Here is an 11307-nt window from a genome sequence, read left to right as displayed (position 1 = left end):
AGAGAAAGGGGCGCTGGGGGGGGTAGGGAGGGGTCTGGCACCCCCCCTGCGACATGGCGTCACTCTCACCCTCCGTCTCTGCGCGCTTTAATTGCATATTGGCGGGGGGGGGAGGGATGTCCACAATATGGGGGAGGTCCCGGGGGGGCGTCTCAGGGGTTCCCCCGACATGGCCTCTTGCTGAGGTTGCCCAAAACCTGCTGCTGCTGCGGGCGGTAGGGGACGACGAAGGCCTCGGGGGGCAGCACGGCCCCCCCGTCTGCCCCCACCTGCCCCATCAGGATATAGCTGGAGCCTGGAAGAGATTTTGGGGGGTGTCAGGATATGAGGGGGGGGGCACAGAGATCCCTCCCACACACCCCCTCCTCCCTTCTGCACCCACCTTTCTTGAGGCCAGGGCAGAGGCGACAGGGCAGCTGGAGGCGCAGGGTGGCCCCTTTGGGGGGGTGGGGTACCCCCAGCCCCCCCGATTTGTAGAGGCCCAGGATGGAGACCACGGCCCAGCCCTGTTCCTGGGGGGGACCCCGCGACACCGACTTCACCGTCCCAGTCAGCACTGCCGGCACAGGGAGGGGTCAGACACCCCGAAACCGCGGTCATCCCCGCCCCGTTCCCCAGCTTTGGGGGGTCCTCAGCCACCCCCCTCCTGTACCTCCACTTTGGACCTTTGGGGGGTCCTCAGTCATCCTCCTCCCTGTCCCCCCACCTTTGGGGGATTCCTCAGCCATCCTCCTCCTTGTACCCCCATTTTAGGGGGGGTCCTCAGGCATCTCCCTCCCTGTACCCCTATTTTGGGGGCTCCTCAGCCATCCCTTTACCCCATCTTTGCGGGGTCCTCAGCCTTCTTCCTCCTCATACTGCCACTTTGGGGGGTCCTCAAGCATCCCCCCTCCCCATACCACATTTTTGGGGGGGTCCTCGGCCATCCCCCCTCCCTGTACCCCCATTTTGGGGTATTCTCAGCCATCCCTGTAACCCATCTTTGGGTGTTCCTCAGCCATGTCCCCCCATACCCCATTTTTAGGGGCTCTCCAGCCACCCCCCTCCCCACCCCCCAATTTTTGGGGGTCCTCAACCTCTTCCCCCGCCCCCAACCCCCCCATTTTGGGGGGGGTGGGTGGGGTGTCCTCACCGAAATCGCTGCCGCAGAAGTTGCTCTGCAATGTCCCGACCCGCCGGCATCGCTGAGGGCAGGGGGTGGCGGTGACGGGGATGGCAGTGGCAGCCGGTGTCACTGTTTTCGGCCCGGGGGGAGCTTTCCCCTTCCCACCCCCTTTGGTTTTGGGGTTCGGGGGGTCGGTGCTGGGGGCGGGGGCAGGAGGGGCGTCCCGGTTGCGCAGGGTGTAGGTGGCGGAGAAGCCGTCGGCCGTCACGCTCAGGTCCGAGACGAACTGAACCAGCAGCTCATGGCTGGAGGAGAGGATGGGGCTGGGGGGGGAAACGGGGGGGTCAGGAAGGGCTTTTGGGGGGTCAGGTGGGGTTTAGGGGGTGCAGGAGGGGTTTGGGGGTCAGGAGGAGGTTTGGGGGGGTCCAGAGGGGTTTGGGGGAGTTCAGAGGGGGAAAATGGGGGGGGCAGGAGAGGGTTTGGGGGGTTAGGAGGGAATTTGGGGGGGTCAGGAGGGGTTGGGGGGGATTACAGATAGGTTTGGAGGGGCAGGAGGAGTTTGGGGGGGGCAGGAGAGGTTTGAGGGGTCTGGGGGGGAGAAACGGGGGGATCGGGAGTTTGGAGGGGTCATGCTGGGTTTTGGGGGTTTCAGGAGGGGGTTTGGGAGCTCAAGAGGGTTTAGAGGGGCTCAGGATGGGGTTGGGGGGGCTCAGGAGGAGTTTTGGGGGGATCAGGAGGGGGTTGGGGGCTCAGAAGAGGTTTGGGGGGGTCAGGAGGGGTTTTGGGGCATTTAAGGGAGTATTTGGGGGGGTTGAGGAGGGTATTGGGGGTCACAGAAGGGGTTTGGGGGGGTCAGGAGGGGTTTTGGGGGAATCAGGATGAATTTGGGGCATCAGGAAGCGTTTGGGGGGAGAGGTCAGGATGATTTGGGGGGGTCAGGCTGGTTTTATGGGGGTTCAGGCAGGTTTGGGCTGGTTCAGTCTGGTTTTGGGGGGGGCAGGATGGTTTTGGGGGGGATCAGGCTGTTTTTTCAGGGAATCAGGCAGCTTTTGGGGGGCAGTCAGTCGGATTGCGGGGGGGCTCATCCCGACTTTGGGGGGGTCCAGGCTGATTTTAGGGTGGGATCGGGCTGATTTGGGGGGAGTCAGGCTGATTTTCAGGAGGACCAGGCTGCTTTTTCAGGGAATCCAGCAGCTTTGGGGGGATCAGGGAGCTTTGGGGGGGTCAGTCATGTTGGGGGGGGCTCAGCCTGATTTTGGGGGGGGGCTCAGGCCAATTCTTGGTGGGTCCAGGCTGATTTTAGGGGGGATCAGGATGAACTGGGGGGGGGTCCAGGCTGTTTTTTGGGAGGACCAGGCTGTTTTTTCAGGGAATCAGGCAGCTTTGGGGTGGGTTAGGCAGCTTTGGGGGGGTCAGCCTGATTTTGGGGGGGCTCAGGCCAATTTTGTGGGGGTCCGGGATGATTTTAGGGGAGGAGCAGGATGATTTTTGAGGGGTCCAGGCTGTTTTTAGAGAGGATCAGGCTTTTTTTTCAGGGAATCGGGCATCTTTTGGGGGGATCAGGCAGTTTTAGGGGGATCCAGACAGATTTGGGGAGGGTCAGTCAGATTTGGGGGTGTGTCGTGTCCCCCCCCCGCGATGTGGGGGTGTCTCACCCGGGGGTCTCCTCCCCGCAGAACTTCCCCAACCTCCGGGCGTCGTCCGTCGCCCCCCCCTCGAAAACAGCCACGTAGTCGTAGCGGCAGTGAGCGTCCCGCTCCACGTCGAACTTCCCGAACCTCAGCTCAATCACCTTCGGGGGACACAAAACCCCCCCAAAATCAGCCCTAAGACACACCCCCAAACCCTGAGGACCCCCCCCCCAGACCCCCTCAGACCCCCCCCCAAACCTTGTCCGGGGGGGCCACGATGTGCCAAGAGCAGCTGATCCCGGGGGGATAATTCTCCTCCGGCCAATTCGGGGTCTTCAGGCTGCCTTGGGGTTTCTCCAGCCGCCCCCCACAATATTGGTGTTCTGGGGGGGGAATCAGATTTTAGGGGGGGACACACAATGTGACACCCCCCCTCAGTTTTCCCGCACCGCCGGCATCTCCTCTCTCGCTCAGACCCCCCCGAAATGTGGCCGTAGGGGGGCAGGGTATGGCTTCTTCCCCCCCCGCCCCTTCAACCACAACCCCCAAAAAAAGAATAATTACGGGGGGGGGCGATGCCAAAAACCACCCGAGGAGGAGAAGGAGGAAGGAAAAGCAGGGGGGAGGGACTCCTGGGGTGCGAGACCCCCCCCCCGGGGGTTGTTTTTATATATTTGGGGGGGGGGGGGGGGGGGGGTCATACTCACCGTCAAAATAGTGCCAGGACTCCCCGAAAAAATGGGGTTTATTATTAACCCCCGAACGCCGCCGTCCGTGGGGGGGCCCTGCAAAAGGTCCTGAGGGTTGGGCTGGGTCGGGGGGGGGCATGGAGTTTTTTTGGGGAGGGCTACGGGGGCTTTGGGGGGGGCATGGAGTTTGGGAGGGGCGCTGTGGGGGTTTTGAGGGGCTCCATGGGGGTTTTGGGGGGCTCTGGGGGTTTTGGGGGCTATAGGGGTTTTGGGGGGCTCCGTGGGAGTTTGGGGGGGCTATGGGGGTTTTGGAGAGGCTGGAGATTTGGGGGAGGGGCGGGGGGGTTTGGGGGGCTCCGTGGGGGTTTTTGGGGTGTCCATAGGCTTTTAGGAGCCGTAGGGGTTTTAGGGGGCTCAGTAGGGGGTTTGGGGGGGGGTCACTGGCTTTGGGGGTTATGGAGGTTTTGGGGGGGCTCCATGGGGTTTTAGGGGCCATAGGTGTTTTTGGGGGGGTTCATGGGAGATTGGGAGGAGTCTGGGGGGTTTGGGGGGGACAGTATGAAGTTGGGGGGGGCAGCCATGGGGTTTTGGGGCGTGGCTATGGGATTGGGGGGGTCCATAGGGGTGTTTAGGGGGGTCCATGGGGGGGTTAGGTGCCTTCGTGGGTGTTTAGGGGGACATTATGGTATTGGGGGGGGTCCTGGGGGTCTCCAGGTGTGTCTGGGGAGTCCATGGGGGTTTTGGGGGGTTCTGGGGTATCCGGGTGGTTTGGGGAGTCTCCAGGTGTGTTCTGGGGGGGTCTATGGGGTTTTGGGGGTCTCCAGGTGTGTTCTGGGAGATCCGTGGGGTTTTGGGGGGTCTCCAAGGGGTTTGGGGGGTTTTGGGGGTCTCCAGGTATGTTATGGGGGGTGTCCGTGGGGTTTTGGGGGGGGTTATGAGGTTTCTGGGTTTTTTTTGGGGGTTCTGTGGGGTCCATGGGCGTTTGGGGGTTCTGGGGGGTCTCCACGTGGTTCCGGGGGGGTCCCTCCTGTCTGCCGGCGGCGCTGCCCCCCCCGTACCCCATCTCACCGTGGGCGGGCGGGCGCCCGGCGCTGAACCAGAGCAGGAACCCCCGGCCCGCGGTGCCGCCGTCACTCTCCATCCGCAGCCGCAGCCGGTTGCCCGCGGCCACCAGCGGCCCCGGCCGGAAGGTGCCACAGAAGCGGCCCAAGAGCGGAGCCCCCGGCCCGTGGCCACCGAACACCCAGAGCGCGTCGAAGCGGCACAGGGCGTCCGGCTCCAGGTCGAAGACGCGGAAGGAGAGGGTCACCACCTGGCCCTCGGGGACCTGGGGACACGGGGACACGGGGTGAGTGTCACCTCCTGGACATGGGGACACGGGGACATCAGGGGACACGGGGTGAGTGTCACCACCTGGACACGGGGACACGGGGACATCAGGGGACACGGGGTGAGTGTCACCACCTGGACACGGGGACACGGGGACATCAGGGGACACGGGGTGAGTGTCACCATCTGGCCCTTGGGGACATGGGGACATCAGGGGACACGGGGTGAGTGTCACCACCTGGCCCTTGGGGACACGGGGACATCAGGGGACACGGGGTGAGTGTCATCACCTGGACATGGGGACACGGGGACATCAGGGGACACGGGGTGAGTGTCACCACCTGGCCCTTGGGGACACGGGGACATCAGGGGACACAGGGTGAGTGTCACCACCTGGCCCTTGGGGACACGGGGTCACTGTCCCCACCTGGTCCTTGGGGACCTGGGGGACACGGGGACGGGGGGGACATGGGGACAGCGAGCATCACCCCTGGGGACACGAGGGCATCGGGGTGAGTGTCACAGCCTGGCCCTTAGGGACGTGGGGACAGCGGGGGGGGTGTTGGGGTGCAGTGCTTTGGGGTGCTGGGGGGCAATGGGGTGCGGGGGGGTGGTGGGGTGCCCGGGGTGGTATTTGGGGGTGTCCGTACCGTCATGGCCCAGGTGCAGTTGCTGCTGGGGGGGGTAGTGGCAGGGTTTGGAGGTTCCCAGGGGGGTGTTGGGGTGCCGGGGGGGGGGTTGGGGTGCCCGGGGAGGGTATTTTGGGGGTGTCCGTACCGTGATGGTCCAGGTGCAGTTGCTGTGGGGGGGGTAGTGGTGGGGGAAGCCCTCGCTGGCCACGTACCCCGACTCCCCGCGGTGGTCCCCCCCGCACGGGAACACCGGCCTGGGGGGGGAAACAGGGGGGTCAGGGGGGGGCATGGACCGGGGGCGGGACGGGGGGGGGCGTCGGGAGGGGCCAATCGCGGGGAGGACCCGATCCCGGGGGGGGCACAGACACATGGTGGGTCCCAGGCTGGGGGGAGGCCGGTCCGGGTGGGGGTAACAGAGTCGTGGGGGCCCAGACCTGGGGGGATGGCGGACACGGGGGGGGTCTCGGTGCCGGGGGGGGGTTCCGGTCCCTAGGGAGGGTGGGGGAATCCCGGTCCTGGGGGGGCTCCCGGACCCCTGGCGTTGTCAGTCCGGGGGGGAGGGTGTCCCCGTCCCGGGGGGAAGGATCCCAGACCGAGGGGGTCCCGGGGGGCTGTCCCAGGCTGGGGGGGGGCCGAGCCCAGCGGGGGTCCCAGTTACCGCGGGGGGTGTCCCGGACTGGGGGGGGGCCCATACCGAGAGGGGGGTCCCAGTCCCGGGGGGGTCCCGGGCCTGAGGGGGGGTCCCAGACCGTGGGGGTCCCGGACCAGGGGTTGTCCCGGCCGCGGGGAGGGGGTTGTCAGTCCCGGGGAGGGGTGTCCCAGACTGAGGAGGTCCCGTGGGGGGGGCTCACGGCCGGGGTGGGGTGTCCCGGTCCCGGGGGTGTCCCAGACCCCGGGGGGGGCTCCGGGCCGAGGAGGGTCCCGGCCCCGAGAGCGGGGGGGCCCGATCGCGGGGGGTCCCAAACCGGGGCGGGGGGGTGCCGTTACCGGGTGTTGTTGGGGCGGGCGGTGGGGGGGGGCGCCTGCCCCGCGGCGGGGGGGCCCAGGGCCGCCAGCAGCAGCAGCAGCGGGAGCGGCGGGGCCGGGAGGCGGCTCATGGCGCGGCCGGACGGGGCGAGTGGAGCCGGGGGGGCCCGAGCCCCCGGGGGGGGGGAAAAGGCGGGGGGGCGGGAGGGGCGGAGCCTGCGCCAAGCCACGCCCCCAAGGGGGCGTCGATTTTGACCACACCCACCCGAGCGCTGGATTGGCGGGGAAGGGGCGGGGTCTCCACAAACCACGCCCCCACCAGCGATGCCCCTATAAGGAAAGAGGCGGGGTTTCCGTAAACCACGCGCATAGGCAGCGTTGCCCTGTAAGGAGGGGGCGGAGCACCGATAGGGGCGGGGCTTTCGTAACCCACGCCTCCTGCGTGCCCTATTGGAGAAGGGGCTGGGCCGCCGTGGGGGCGTGTCTTCCCCGCCCGCCATGCATAGAGAAGGGGCGGGGCCAGCAATGGGGGCGTGACTCTCGCGGCACCCTGTAGGGACGGGGCGGGGCACAGAGAGGCCCCGCCCCAGTGGGGGGGTCGAGCCGCGGTGGGCGTGGCCTCCGGCTGCCAAGCTGGAGTGGGCGGGGCGCGGCGGTGACGTCCTGATGACGTGGCGGCACGGGCGGGGCGCGGCACGTGCAGGGAAACGGAGGCGGCACCACCTTGGCGGGGGGGGGGGGCGCCCCCTTTAATGAGGGCTTTCTCTTTAATTAGTGGCCTTCACCCTTTAATTAGGGGATCCCCTTCATTAAGTGGGGGTCCCCCTTAATTCCCCCCCTCGGACACACTCACGCACACGCGGGGGGGGGGCTGACAGCAGCTCGGGGACCCCCCACCCCCACATGGGATGACCCCACTCAGCACCTTGCGGGGGGGCAGCTCCGATTGTCCATGGGGGGAGGAGGGGGTGGGGGGTCCTCCGGTATCCCCTCACCCCCCGCGGCGCTGCGTCCCGTCCCCCCCCAGCCCCCCCCCCCTAAGCCGGGGGGCCTCGTGCCTTGAGGTCGGGGGCCGAGTGCTGCCGGCGGGGGGGGGCGGGGGAGGGGGGAGGGGTGGGCTGGCGGTGGGGGAGGGGCGCCCCCCCATCCAGTGACCCCCTCCGGGGGCGCCCCGAGCTGGGGGGGGGGTGGGTGTGCGTGGGGGGGGCATTTTGGGGGGTGTCGCCCCCCCAAGCCAGGCGGTGCTGGGGGTTGCTCTTGAAGGGGAAGCGCAGTTTGCAGTCCTGGGGCGGGGGGGAAGGGGTGAAGCGAGGGGAGCGGCGGGGGGGGGTGAGGGGGTGGGGGGGGGGGCCTCCCCCACCCCCCCCAGCTGCTAAACGGGCCTGTTCCTGCCGCAGCCAGCGCAGCCGCCCCCGCCGGAAAACAGGGTCCTGCTCCATCAGCCGGCAGAGCCGCGCCGCCGCCGCCGCCGAGGAGGAGGAAGATGATGGGGACCCCCCCGCCCCCCCAGCGCTGGAGGCCGGGGGGGGCTCCTGAGGGGGGGGCTCCTGGGGGGAGGCGGGATCTGTGTCCTCGTCCTGTAGGGGGGAAAGGGGAGGGGGTGGGGTGGAGGGTGGCACTCGGGGGTCCCAGGGAGCTGTGGGGGGGTTGGGGGGGGCTCACCTGGGGGTCTCGTGGGGCTGGCTGTGGGAGGGTTGGGGGGGGCTCATTTGGGGGTCCCAGGCAGCTGAGGGGGGGGAGGCTGTGGGACAAAGGGGGAACATCTGGGGGTCCCAGGGGGCTGAGGTGTGGGGAGGGGCAACACTTGGGGGTCCCAGGGGGCTGGGAATGGGTCTGGAGAGGGGTTGGGGGGGGCTGTGGGGCAGGGAAGATGCATATTAGGGGCCCAGGGGGCTGCGCGGGGCAGGCAGGACCCACCCCAGGGATCTATGGGGCAGGCAGGACCCACCCCAGGCTCCCACGGGGTGACATGGGATGGGCAGGACCCACACCCGGCTCCCACGGGCCACCCTGCGGCACGCCGTGGGGCAGGCTATGGGGCAGGCTATGGGGCAGCGCCCCCCTCACCGGCGGCAGCGGGATGACGCGCTCCATCTGCCCCACGCGGTGCCGCAGGGCCCGGATCTGCCGCTCCTTGAGGCTGTTCTGTCGCGTCACCTCCCGCAGGGTCCCCGCCAGCTTGGCCAGGTGCTCCCGCAGCCCCGCCACCTCGCCGGTGACGTCCCCGCCGTCGTCCTCCTCGCCTCCGCCCACCGTGGCCCACACGTCCCGTGCCACCGCGCGCCAGCTGTCCCCTTCCTCGGGGTCCCGCTGGCCGTAGCGCCGGCAAAGCTCCTTCATCTTGAGGACGCTCATGGCCTCCACCTCGCCCCGCGCCTGGCGGAAGCCCCTCAGGGCCACCTCGTAACAAACCTCCTTCACCGCCTGCGCCTTCAGCTCCGCCAACGTCACCCGCGGGGGGTCATCGGTGGTGGCCGCCGCGTCCCCCCCCCGGCGGCGCTGGGGGATCTGGTAAACGCGAAGGGGCTCGCGGCGCTTGGGGTGGGGGAGGCCGCAGCGGCGGAGGACGGAGCGGACGGTGGCAGCCGGGAGGGTTTGGCGCAGGGAGGAGATGAGGCGCCAGCCGGCCTCGCACCAGCGCTGGGCCGGGTCGGTGGCCTCCGTCTGCTGGGGGGGGGACACAAGGGGACACGGTGGGGACGCGGGGGAGACGGGGTGGGGACAGGGGGACGGGTTTGGAAGGTGGGAAATGGGCTGGGGGGTGGCTTGGGGACAACTAGAGGGACCCAGGGGACACCCAGGGACGTGTAGGGGACGGCGGGGACACTGAGGGGACGCCCTGGGGACCCAGGGGACACCCAGGACCACTGAGGGGACGTGGTGGGGACATGAGGGGGGCGGGGTGGGGATGGGGGGACTGGTCTGGGGACAACTAGGGGGACTCAAGGGACACCCAGGGCAGAGCTCAGGCACCCAGGGGACATTTGGGGACACCCAGAGGACCCAGGGCCACTGAGGGTCATGGCGGGGACATGGGGGGACATGTTTGGGGGGCAGGGGATGGGATGGGATGGGATGGGGGGTGGCTTGGGGACAACTGGGGGGACCCAGGGGACACCCAGGGAGGGGTTCAGGCACCCAGGGGACGCCTGGGGCCACAGAGGGGACAGCCGGGGACACGGTAGGGACAGGGGGGACGGGAGGGGGGGGCAGCCTGGGGACATCTCGGGGACCCGGAGACCATCTGGGCCACCCTGGGGACACCCGGGGACACCCTCACCCCCCGCTGCTGCTCCAGCCGCCCATCGGCCTCTTCCTTCTCCCGCCGGAACTGGTTCTCCAGGTCCTGCAGCCTGGGGGGGGGACACGGCGTCAGCCCCCCCCCGAGTGTCCCCAGACGTCCCCCAGCGTCCCCGGAGTCCCACCTCTTCTCCATCTCCAGGCGCATGTCGATGCCCTGCTGCTCCAGCAGCTCGCGCTGCGCCAGGTTCCAGTCGGGGGGGTCCCCGGGGGGGTCCCCGTCGCGGGGGGGGGTCCCTGTCCCCGTCCCCGGGGGGGCCCCGCTCCCGCTGCCGCCGCGTCTGCTCGGGGTGCGTGAAGCGGAAAACGTGGGTCTTCCCCAAAACCAGCCGCTGCCCTGGGGGGGGGGGACACGGGGGGTCGGGGGGGGGAAATAGGAACGGGGGAAACAGGGATTTGGGGGGTTGGGGGAGGAAAAATAGGAATTTGGGGGGGGGAAATGGGGAGGAAGCGGGGATTTGGGGGAATTTGGTGGGGAAATAGGGGAAAAATAGGGGTTTGGGGGGAAAGATGGGGGGAAAAATGGGGGAAAATGGTGATTCAAGAGCGTTTGAGGGGAAAAATGGGAATTTGTTGGAGAAAGGGGGAGGAAATGGGGATTTGGGGGGGGGAATAGGGGGTTGGGGGGAAAATGGGGATTTGGGGAAAGGGGGAAATGGGGATTTCGGGGGAAATGGACATTTTTGGGGGGAAAAACGGGGATTCGGAGGGAAAAACCAGGGTGACACGGGCACTTGGGTGGGATTTATGGGGGGACACAGGGTTTTGGGGGGAATCGGGGGGGCACACAGGGATTGGGGGGGAAAAGGGGATTTGAGGGGGGGTTGGGGGGACACAGGGGGCTCTGGGGGGGTCAGGAGGATTTGGGGGGGGGGTCAGGGGTGTCGGGGGGGTCCCTACCGGATTTGAGGACCACGGGCTCCGTCACCTGCTTCCCGTTGACGTAGGTCTCGGCCCCCTCGCACGGCTCCAGCGTCACCACCACTTTTTTGGGGGGGGGCAACAAGGGTTGGGGGGGGGGGGGGGTCACCCCACTGATAACAGGGGGGGGGACCCCAAATCCCACCCCCAAAAATAACACCCCCCCCTCCCCCCCAAGGACCCCTCTCCCTGCGGCGCGGGGGGGAGCGGTACCTGGGGGGGCCGGCGGTGACCTGCTCCAGTGCCAGCATTTGGGGGGGGGGGGCAAAATATGAATTAAGGGGTGCAAAGCGGGGAGAGAGGAGAAATGGGGGGGCACCCCAAAATCTGGTGCCCCCCCCCGTTAATGGCCTACCCTCGCCCGAGGGGTGGGGGCAGCTGCGGAAGAGACAGTGCTGCCCCCCGATGAAGGGCCCCGACAGCTTGATGTCCACGTCCCCTTGGCCCACTCTGGGGGGGCGAAAAAACAAATTGGGGAGGGGGGGGGCACAGGGATTTTGGGGGGAGGCCCCATAGATGTGAAGGGGCCCCCAGAGGGTTTTGGGGGGGGGGTTCTCCCGGGGTTTCGCCCCCCCTCACCTGGTGACGCCGTCCTTGATGTAGTAGAGGAGGCACTCGGACATCAGCGGGTCCTCGTTGAGGTTCACCAAGTGGGGGGTCTTTTTTTTGGGGGGGGGCACCCCAAAAATAAAGAGTTAGGGGTCAGCGGGGGGGCATATAAGGTTTTGTGGGGG

General features: G+C 67.9%; 2 protein-coding genes across 3 annotated transcripts in view; both read right to left on the bottom strand.

Annotated features, from left to right (window-relative positions):
- Positions 1–71: 71 nt before the first annotated feature.
- On the bottom strand, positions 72–6917 carry PCOLCE (procollagen C-endopeptidase enhancer). 2 transcript variants are annotated; one of them, XM_074568105.1, is made up of 9 exons: positions 6374–6917; positions 5532–5640; positions 4494–4752; positions 3444–3521; positions 2995–3119; positions 2761–2897; positions 1133–1428; positions 383–556; positions 72–295 (listed from the first exon to the last, which is right to left on the bottom strand). In XM_074568105.1, the coding sequence occupies exons 1-9, from the start codon at positions 6850–6852 to the stop codon at positions 153–155; spliced, it is 1800 nt and encodes a 599-aa protein (XP_074424206.1). In that variant the 5' UTR covers positions 6853–6917; the 3' UTR covers positions 72–152. The 2 variants fall into 2 exon arrangements, with proteins under 2 accessions (XP_074424206.1, XP_074424208.1); XM_074568107.1 differs by lacking the exon at positions 3444–3521 and having other exon boundaries at positions 6374–6900.
- Positions 6918–8006: 1089 nt separating this feature from the next.
- LOC141735403 (kinesin-like protein KIF1C) overlaps positions 8007–11307 on the bottom strand; it is a 4080-nt gene continuing 779 nt past the window's right edge. Inside the window, exons 2-8 of the mRNA XM_074568091.1 lie at positions 11153–11232; positions 10787–11023; positions 10553–10636; positions 9778–9933; positions 9633–9705; positions 8420–9019; positions 8007–8093 (exon numbers count right to left, since the gene is read on the bottom strand). Of these exons, the coding sequence (XP_074424192.1) occupies positions 8058–8093; positions 8420–9019; positions 9633–9705; positions 9778–9933; positions 10553–10636; positions 10787–11023; positions 11153–11232 (1266 nt within the window). The 3' untranslated portion in view covers positions 8007–8057. The remainder of the gene's footprint in view (positions 8094–8419; positions 9020–9632; positions 9706–9777; positions 9934–10552; positions 10637–10786; positions 11024–11152; positions 11233–11307) is intronic.

The sequence above is a fragment of the Larus michahellis genome, chromosome 33 (genome assembly GCF_964199755.1).
Source record: "Larus michahellis chromosome 33, bLarMic1.1, whole genome shotgun sequence".
In the NCBI taxonomy this organism is placed as follows: Eukaryota; Metazoa; Chordata; class Aves; order Charadriiformes; family Laridae; genus Larus; species Larus michahellis.
The sequence above is the reverse complement of the archived record's forward strand: the minus strand, read 5'-3'. Positions and strand labels throughout refer to the sequence as shown.

Bases quoted from the DNA above. Each gene is read 5' to 3' on its own strand.
- PCOLCE (XM_074568105.1), bottom strand. From the start codon at position 6,852: ATGGCGGGCGGGGAAGACACGCCCCCACGGCGGCCCAGCCCCTTCTCC. The intron at 1,429-2,760 runs GTGAGACACCCC...TTCCCCCCCCAG, and splicing joins TGCGGGGAGGAGACCCCCGG to CCCCATCCTCTCCTCCAGCC. The intron at 296-382 runs GTGGGTGCAGAA...AATCTCTTCCAG, and splicing joins CTGCCCTGGCCTCAAGAAAG to GCTCCAGCTATATCCTGATG.